At 39.7% G+C, this 10000-nt stretch overlaps 1 protein-coding gene across 1 annotated transcript in view; it reads right to left on the bottom strand.

The window, feature by feature from the left end:
• LOC138002495 (fibrillin-1-like) overlaps positions 1 to 10000 on the bottom strand; it is a 472982-nt gene that overhangs the window by 140581 nt on the left and 322401 nt on the right. Inside the window, exons 39-42 of the mRNA XM_068848531.1 lie at positions 3463 to 3582; positions 2326 to 2445; positions 1192 to 1311; positions 58 to 177 (exon numbers count right to left, since the gene is read on the bottom strand). Coding sequence (XP_068704632.1) covers positions 58 to 177; positions 1192 to 1311; positions 2326 to 2445; positions 3463 to 3582 — 480 coding nt within the window. The remainder of the gene's footprint in view (positions 1 to 57; positions 178 to 1191; positions 1312 to 2325; positions 2446 to 3462; positions 3583 to 10000) is intronic.

A 10000-nucleotide genomic window follows, 5' to 3' on the forward strand; every position in this document is an offset into this window, starting at 1 on the left:
AAAATACTTATGCTATATAACCTCTGTATTTCAAGTCGGTCACTCACATCATTTTACCTGTGCAGTTTCTTCCATCCCCTTTATATCCTCCCTTACAAGTGCAATTATAGGATCCCTCAGTATTCGCACATACAGCATTTCGGTCACAGCTGTTTCCAGCAGAGCACTCGTCAATGTCTGAATAAAAGAACGGAAAATGGCACTTGGTTGGCATTCTGAATAATAAGTGGGGTTTAGACCCCTTACTTGTACCTTTTAACAGGTTGATCAAGTTTTAATCACTGAGATGGATCCTGTGTCAATCATCCGTGCGATAAGCATACTCTCGATTTCACAAGTTGATCTGGTCTAAATCCTTGAAAGGGAGCATTTTTCACTCACCAATTTATTGGACTATTTCATTTGGCGTTGGCGTAAGTAAATGGATGAAAAACTTGGGTTGCAGAAACCACCGGAGGGGGGTGGACTCCCATATAAAAAGGACGGGGGTGCTCGTCGTACCCTTTGAGGGATTAAAAAAAGGGCGGTTTTCGTACCTCTTAAGGTGTTCAGCCTCAAAAGGTCCACAGCGGGAGATTTACCGGTATCTTTTAGGGTATTGGGCCAAAGAATTATGACAGGGGACATTTGACAATTAACTAATTTTAATTTTGTCTAATAAAAAAGCCATAATTTGGTACCTCTTATGGTTAAAAAAAATTTCATTCGAAGCCCACAAACATGATCTTGTTACCTCTTAGGAGTTCTTTTTAACATTTCCGACGAGCACCCCCGTGGGCTTTTCATATAGAACCCCCCCCCCCCCCCCCTAACCCCAAGAGCCAGGATAAATCAATTATTTGCTATTTCCACTCTTATAATCTCAAACAATCTAAGGAAACGTTCAGTACAAAACAATGAATAACAGTTTTGAATAGTTCAGTTGGTAACTCCATGCATTGATGTTTGAAGACACGCCGGTTCCCAGCAACGTCGCCGTACTTGGCAGCGGAAAAATAGGCAAAGTAACGTTCTTTTAATAAATGGGAGCAAAAGGTGGTACTGTGCTTCGTGTAAATGTTCTGGTGTAATTTTTCTGGTGGTTTGAAAAGTTTGAAAAATTATTTTATTTTTTCAAAGCAGTTTAAATTTTCAAAAATACTTATGCTATATAACCTCTGTATTTCAAGTCGGTCACTCACATCATTTTACCTGTGCAGTTTCTTCCATCCCCTTTATATCCTCCCTTACAAGTGCAATTATAGGATCCCTCAGTATTCGCACATACAGCATTTCGGTCACAGCTGTTTCCAGCAGAGCACTCGTCAATGTCTGAATAAAAGAACGGAAAATGGCACTTGGTTGGCATTCTGAATAATAAGTGGGGTTTAGACCCCTTACTTGTACCTTTTAACAGGTTGATCAAGTTTTAATCACTGAGATGGATCCTGTGTCAATCATCCGTGCGATAAGCATACTCTCGATTTCACAAGTTGATCTGGTCTAAATCCTTGAAAGGGAGCATTTTTCACTCACCAATTTATTGGACTATTTCATTTGGCGTTGGCGTAAGTAAATGGATGAAAAACTTGGGTTGCAGAAACCACCGGAGGGGGGTGGACTCCCATATAAAAAGGACGGGGGTGCTCGTCGTACCCTTTGAGGGATTAAAAAAAGGGCGGTTTTCGTACCTCTTAAGGTGTTCAGCCTTAAAAGGTCCACAGCGGGAGATTTACCGGTATCTTTTAGGGTATTGGGCCAAAGAATTATGACAGGGGACATTTGACAATTAACTAATTTTAATTTTGTCTAATAAAAAAGCCATAATTTGGTACCTCTTATGGTTAAAAAAAATTTCATTCGAAGCCCACAAGATATGATCTTGGTACCTCTTAGGAGTTCTTTTCAACATTTCCGACGAGCACCCCCGTGGGCTTTTCATATAGAACCCCCCCCCCCCCCCCCTAACCCCATGAGCCAGGATAAATCAATTATTTGCTATTTCCACTCTTATAATCTCAAACAATCTAAGGAAACGTTTAGTAAAAACAAGGAATAACAGTTTTGAAAAGTTCAGTTGGTAACTCCATGCATTGATGTTTGAAGACACGCCGGGTGCCAGCAACGTCGCCGTACTTGGCACCGGAAAAATAGGCGAAATAACGTTCTTATGATAAATGGGAGCAGAAGGTGGTACTGTGCTTGGTGTAAATGTTCTGGTGTAATTTTTTGGGGGGTTTGAAAAGTTTGAAAAATTATTTTATTTTTTCAAAGCAGTTTAAATTTTCAAAAATACTTATGCTCTATAACCTCTGTATTTCTAGTCGGTCACACACATCATTTTACCTGTGCAGTTTCTTCCATCCCCTGTATATCCTTCCTTACAAGTGCAATAATAGGATCCCTTAGTATTCGCACATACAGCATTTCGGTCACAGTTGTTTCCAGCAGAGCACTCGTCAATGTCTGAAAAAAAGGAACGGAAAATGGCACTTGGTTGGCATTCTGAAAAATAAGTGCGGTTTTGACCCCTTACTTGTACCTTTCAACAGGTTGATCAAGTTTTAATCACTGAGATGAATCCTGTGTCGACCATCCGTGCGATAAGCATATTCTCGATCTTATAAGTTGATCCGGTCTAAATCCTTGAAAGGGAACATTTTTCACTCACCAATTTATTTGATTATTTCATTTGGCGTTGGTTTGAGTAAATGGATGAAGTACTTGGGTTGTAGAAATCTCCCGAGGGGGGTGGACTCCCACATAAAAAGGACGGGGGTGCTCGTCGTACCCTTTGAGGGGTTAAAAAAGGGCGGTTTTCGTACCTCTTGAGGTGTTCAGCCTCAAAAGGTCCACAGCGGGAGATTTAGCGGTACCTTTTAGGGTATTATGCCAAAGAATTATGACAGGGGACATTTGACAATTAACTAATTTTAATTTTGTCTAATAAAAAAGCCATAATTTGGTACCTCTTATGGTTGAAAAAAATTTCATTCGAAGCCCACTGACATGATCTTGGTACCTCTTAGGAGTTCTTTTCAACATTTCCGACGAGCACCCCCGTGGGCTTTTTATATATAGGACCCCCCCCCCCCCTCCCCCTAACCCCAGGAGCCAGGATAAATCAATTATTTGCCATTTCCACTCTTATAATCTCAAACTATCTAAGGAAACGTTTAGTAAAAACAAGGAATAACAGTTTTGAATAGTTCAGTTGGTAACTCCATGCATTGATGTTTGAAGACACGCCGGTTGCCAGCAACGTCGCCGTACTTGGCAGCGGAAAAATAGGCAAAGTAACGTTCTTATGATAAATGGGAGCAGAAGGTGGTACTGTGCTTGGTGTAAATGTTCTGGTGTAATTTTTTGGGGGGTTTGAAAAGTTTGAAAAATTATTTTATTTTTTCAAAGCTTTTTAAATTTTCAAAAATACTTATGCTCTATAACCTCTGTATTTCTAGTCGGTCACACACATCATTTTACCTGTGCAGTTTCTTCCATCCCCTGTATATCCTTCCTTACAAGTGCAATAATAGGATCCCTTAGTATTCGCACATACAGCATTTCGGTCACAGTTGTTTCCAGCAGAGCACTCGTCAATGTCTGAAAAAAAGGAACGGAAAATGGCACTTTGTTGGCATTCTGAAAAATAAGTGCGGTTTTGACCCCTTACTTGTACCTTTCAACAGGTTGATCAAGTTTTAATCACTGAGATGGATCCTGTGTCGACCATCCGTGCGATAAGCATATTCTCGATCTCATAAGTTGATCCGGTCTAAATCCTTGAAAGGGAACATTTTTCACTTACCAATTTATTTGATTATTTCATTTGGCGTTGGTGTGAGTAAATGGATAAAGTACTTGGGTTGTAGAAATCTCCCGAGGGGGGTGGACTCCCACATAAAAAGGACGGGGGTGCTCGTCGTACCCTTTGAGGGGTTAAAAAAGGGCGGTTTTCGTACCTCTTGAGGTGTTCAGCCTCAAAAGGTCCACAGCGGGAGATTTAGCGGTACCTTTTAGGGTATTGGGCCAAAGAATTATGACAGGGGACATTTGACAATTAACTAATTTTAATTTTGTCTAATAAAAAGGCCATAATTTGGTACCTCTTATGGTGTAAAAAATTTCATTCGAAGCCCTCAAGACAGGATCTTGGTACCTCTAAGTGGTTGTTTTCAAAATTTCCGACGAGCAACCCCGTCGGCTTTTTATATAGGAGTTCCCCCTTCCCCCCCTCCAACAATATTAGTTTTGAATAGTTAAGTTGGCAAAGTTCTCTTACCAAGCAGCTGCCTTAAAACCTCAGCTCATACAAGACTTATCAATCAGTTTAGTTTATCAGGAGTTTTTCTTACCGTTTTCGCAGTTTTTACCAATGAATCCAGTTTTGCAGATGCACACATAACTGTTTTCTGCGTAGAGAGCCACACACTTTCCATTGCCACTGCAAGGCCAACTGCTACACGGTGACTAAATACAGAAATTTGCATAATCGTTGCAAACGATGTAAAGTTTAATTTACTGTCACAAGCATACTAACCTTCCCCTTCCAAGTCTGCCAGGTGTCTAAATGACTTCCTGTCATATTACAAGCTTTATTTTAATTTTCAGCCTGGCGGGCTTCGTTCACGTGTGGTTTATAAGTTTGTATGTGCGGGCTGTAATGCCTGTTACGTCGGCGAAACAACCCGGCATTTTTCCACACGCGTGCGTGAGCACTTAGTCAGTGATAGGGCTTCTCACATTTTCAAACACCTTCAGAATTGCGAACAATGTCGCGCCCTGTCTTCAGGGAAATGTTTCCATATTTTAGATCACTCCTCTACGACTTTTCAACCCAAGATAAAAGAAGCTTTTTATATTCAAAGAGAGCAACCTTCTCTTAATCAACAACTGCATCACGTAAATCTAAAACTATCCTTTTAATTCTCGCATTGTCACGTTTTATGTACATTCCGTTGTTACTGGCAAAATTAGCACTTTTTCCGACTTATAAATTCAACTTAACGCTTTGTACATTAATCAACTGAAGATGACAGAAGTTTCTTTTGAAACATGTCTTGCAATTTCAAAGGTTTTGTCGTTTTCTTTAAATACCTTTTAGTATGTCATACACTCATCTATCCAATTAAATCTGTTAAGCCTTCACATCAGCCCGTCGCAATAATTTGAATGCACTTAACGATCTTAAGTGCTGCTATCTCCGACGACAACTTGTGTCACAAGGCGTTTGCACTAAAAGCCGAATCGAGTCTTATAAAGAGACAGTCTGTTGTAATACAGAAAACTGAGTGAGATAAGTTGAACAAAGCACTGCACAGTATGTTGCCCAGTTTCTGGCCACTTTAGTTTGTAATCGCCCTAACTTCTTGTTTATGCACGGAAACTTTCTCATTTTCCTACAAGAGACAGTTCATTTACTTACCTTTAAAATATACGGAGATCGGCTGCCCACCTCAAGTACTAAAGTTTGCAAAACTAGTAAGTTGCCCAGTTTCCGGCCAGCGAGTCCAGTTTCCGGCCACCAATAGAAAGCAGAAATTTCATTCAATCCGCTCGACTAAACGGACTTCCAAGGCTATCTCGATGTGGCTTAGCGACTGTATTTTATGTGATTAGAGCAAAATGGTTACTTAGGGGTGTATGGTAGGGCATAGATAGCTGCTAACTATGGGTAGGGTATAACCTTGACAAAGCCCGCGCGATATTCTCTGGGAAGAAGCACGGGCACTTAACACAGCACATCTGAGTTAATATGTACCTCATTACGCCATGCTTGCTTAAGCTATGTACATTTCATTAATTTCTCGAGTAGTAAGTTATAAAATTTCATTAATTCAAATAAGTTTTAAACAATCTATCTGTGAGTGCAGATCAGTGGCCGGAAACTGGCGTAGTATGCGAAAATCTTAGCTAGGATTTAGACTCCTGACGTTCGCAAACAGCTAAGTTCTAGCTTATGATGACAGGTCCCTTAATTACTTCCATCTTCAATGTAAATTCTTTCAAAAAATTATCAAGCTCCGTGAACTATTTCCTATTAAACGAGTTATTTATTTACGTACGGTAGCTTCGCTGTGCAGTGAAAAGGCCAAAAATTAGCCGGTAAGATTTTACTCACCTGAACAAAATCCCTTCTTGTTCGCTCGTTTCTCAACCAAAAAGTCCGCCTAAACAATCAGTTGATAGCGGAGATGTTCGTTTTTTTCCGACGGATCGCTTCGGTGGACGAAGAGTTAAAATCCCATCGAAAATGACCGAGTTTACCTTTTTTTGCCCGGAAACTGGTACCGGCCGGAAACTGGGCAACACACTGCACGGCGTGTAAAAGGCGCCAACGCTTACCTTTCAAGCACGCAAACTGTTATCGCTTTTCGGGACAAGAATCTGCTTTGTGAAAACTTGGTCGTTTTAACTGAACACAACAAATTTTTCTGATCGTATTTGTAGGAGATGCTGAAGTGGTGGAAACTTTGCTAATAGATCGTTTTCACTGTCACGAAATAAAAAAGTAAGTCGAAAACCATCCAGTGGAAAGAATCAAGAATTCGTGATGCTGTAGAAGATAAATGAAGAAGACACTTCTCCAAGTTTTAGGCCTGTGCGTTTCCCCAAACTTCAGATATTCGTCGAAATGTTTCGCAGAAATTTACAGAGCCCAGTATGAAAACGCCATGTTGGTGCACATCTGTGGTGCACCAATATGGCGGCCGGAAAATAGTGTCAACATCTGTTACTTACTTTGGCTATCTAGGCGAGTGATCATCTGTACTGAACAGACAGCTATTTACCTAAGCACTTTTCCTAATGCTTTAAATTCTAAAAAGGCTCAAAACCATGAGATAAATATATATTTCTCAATAAACTCGATCGTCGCCTCGTGTCACGCACCGCTATAACTCAGAAATTCAAAATGCGCTGGTTTCCAAACGAAGCACGCTATTGAGCTTTAGAATTGCAAATGGATACAAATTTACCACCTCATATGCCTGATGAGGATAAAAACTTTCGTGGCTCTTTAGTTTTGGATTTTAGAAAATGATGACGTCACGTGAAAACGATCTATTGTACCCAAATTTCACCATTAGGCCATCCTCTGTTTTATCTCCATTTAGCGTCGTCCGCTCGAACCAAATTTTTGGCATTTTCAAAAAAATAAAAAATAAAAAAAGTAACGACGTAGTTAAACCATTTTTCACTTTAAATAATTATTTTAAACTGAGGAATGAGCATGGTAACAGCATAGACAAAACCACTTCTTAATTCTACGATAACATCAGCCAACTTTTCTGCCATATCGATTTTGGGTTTACGTCTTGTTGTTTCCAGGCTCCACAGAAATAATGCTGGGTTACCAAGCCTCCTATTCCGTGACATTTCTTGTGATTTCTTTTTCTTCGTTTTTTTTTTTTCAATCCGACCGACCGACCCAGCATCAGGAAACGCATTCGACGCTAAAGGAAAAAAAAAGAGGGGGGGGGGGGGGAGGGGGGATGGTCTTAACCGCAGCGAAAGCTAATTTTATCTTTGACCTTCTTTTGGTGTTTCTTTTTTTTCTGGGTTGCCTATGGCAAACCCAGTCGAGGTCTGCGTTTAGTTTGTTTGTTTTCTTTTTTTTCTTTTTTTTAGTTTTTTTTTTCCGTGTCGGTAAAAGTCTTGCCTGTCACTCCCCTGGTAAGTGGTGTCTTTGTGCATAGAGCCTTCTGCGCGTATTTTCTTAGGATCGAGAGGGTAGTGGAACTGCGTAGCAATGGCGTCGAAAGTCATGTAACGCGAATGGCGTTTTAGTGGATCCTTAAACAAAATATACCCTTATGGAGCTCAATAATGGAAGTCAGTTGGATAAACTAGGCAGGAAGCCCAAAAGCGACGAGTACTGGACTTCGACAACAATCTATCGCCTGTCGAGACGAAATCAAAGTGAGCTCTATTTACCTGAGGTACATGGTAATTTGACACGATTGAGTTTCTTGTCTTCACGCACGCGATGAAATAGGAAGAGGTTTTCGCCTCTAAGAGCAAATATGTTGTTTGTTTCAATAAATTTTTTTTTTTTTTTGGAAAAGGATTCTGTGGTATTTTCTGCCTTTGTGAATTATAATATCATGTTGTGTATTGAATTTTCGAGCTTAAGGTTGAAATGTGATATGGTAGAAGTTTTTTAGTATTGCTCTGTAAGCAGGAAGGGTTCACAGGCCTGTTGGAAGCGTGCTTGAGTTTCAAAAAAATGAGCCCCAAAATCAGTGAAAACTTGTGACGCAGATGAATAAAAAAAATTGACTTTGCATAAGCAAGAGTTGGGCGATTGTGATCTTTGTTTTGACTTCGCTCATTTCATTGTCAAACTTTATAACACTTGACAGAAAAAGAAACTTACAAAAACCCGGTATCTTGCCATCATTTGACACAGATCCTTCACTGTTTGGCGAGTAAACATGCCGCGGTAACTTAATCACGGCGCCCGCTGAATTCCGGCCATGTCACTTTCGATTTTGCAATTTACTTGAACGTAGCAAAAATCTCCCAAAATGTTTGTCGCTGATCGTAACTTTTTATATTCTATATTCACGGTTCAAAATTAATGTTGTTTTCATGTCGTAAATATTTTATTCTCGATCGACCGTCCCGGAAACTTCCTTCTGCTCTTTCTAAAAACTGTGTATCAATAGTTATTTGCTGTTTCATCAATATTTGTTTTGCATAAAGCAAGCTAACAGCATCTGTACCTTGCTGAGTTCGTATTTGTTAGCGTTAATAGTATTTTCGGTCAGATGCTTCTGTTTTTATGAGGGGTTTATTGTTTTGGTCTCCCATCCAAACACTAACCCCGCCCGGCACGGCTTAACTTCAGTGAGCTTTAGTATTACAAGCTGTCAGATGCTCAGAGGGCACACTTGTGGTGAAAAGAAGTTCTGAGGGAACTTGAAAATTATCAACATGTCAGCCCCGAAGCCAATGTTTCTCGCTTCTCTTTTATTTGTTATTCTTCAGAGACTGGAATGCTGTATTTCAATACCACACAATTCAGTGCCTTCTGATTTTCTGTAGCACGTACCACAGGCAACCCAGTGTATGCTTCACGGAAGCATTCATGTTATACAACTTTCGGAAAAGTGGTTATTCCAACAAATAATTTCATGACCTTTTTCTATTTAGAGGTCTCTTTCACAACTCATCAGATGTTGGAATGGTAAAAAACCTTTCCGAGCAACAAATTAGCGATTTGTTATATTACTTAGTTAACAGTTAGAAGTCACAAGCACACAAAACTTCACCTTCCAATTTCTAACTCTACCAGGTGTTCCAATAATTTTTTTGTTACTTAGAAACTCTGTCCTGCAACTGCCCATCACGAATTTTCCTGTTAAAAGGATATACTTTAACGGCTAATGGCGCTGTTACTTGTTAGACTTGAATGTGCGGAAACTAGAAACTCTTAGTCTCAGTCGTAAAAAGCGACAGCAAACAAAAGTTGTACAACAAAAAGGCGAAAAAAAGTTGCACAGAGCACACTACACGACAGGTAAAACCCACTGACACAAACCTTTCAAACAAACTGCTGTCATATTCCGGCACAAAAATCTAGATCTCTTTAGGCCTTCCAAAATCTTGAATTTCCAAAATCTTGAATTCAGGATTTTAGGAAACTTAAGAGCGACTTCCTGTAAATACTACGGATAGGTGTGCAAAATGCAAAAATCGAATTCCCTCAAACTTTTTCACAAGGAAGCCCTCTGGAAACTATTTAAGAAAATGCAACTTCTAGTTCGTTTGGATTTATATTTTTCAAGTAAAGCGATTTTGTAATTTTCACCCTTGGGAAGCCCTCGAACCACTGAAAAATGTGCTTCGTATTTGCGACTCGTGTAAGGAAACTAAAGCAAATTAAATATCAAAGCTATTTCGATATTACACAATTCAATGACCCTTCCTTTACAAAGTACCGTTTTTGGAATTGGAAAAGATTCAAACCTGAATTTTTAAAAAAATTTCAAATTTACCCTCCTAAACAGCATTATCA

Source organism: Montipora foliosa, chromosome 5 (assembly GCF_036669935.1).
Source record: "Montipora foliosa isolate CH-2021 chromosome 5, ASM3666993v2, whole genome shotgun sequence".
Classification (NCBI taxonomy): Eukaryota; Metazoa; Cnidaria; class Anthozoa; order Scleractinia; family Acroporidae; genus Montipora; species Montipora foliosa.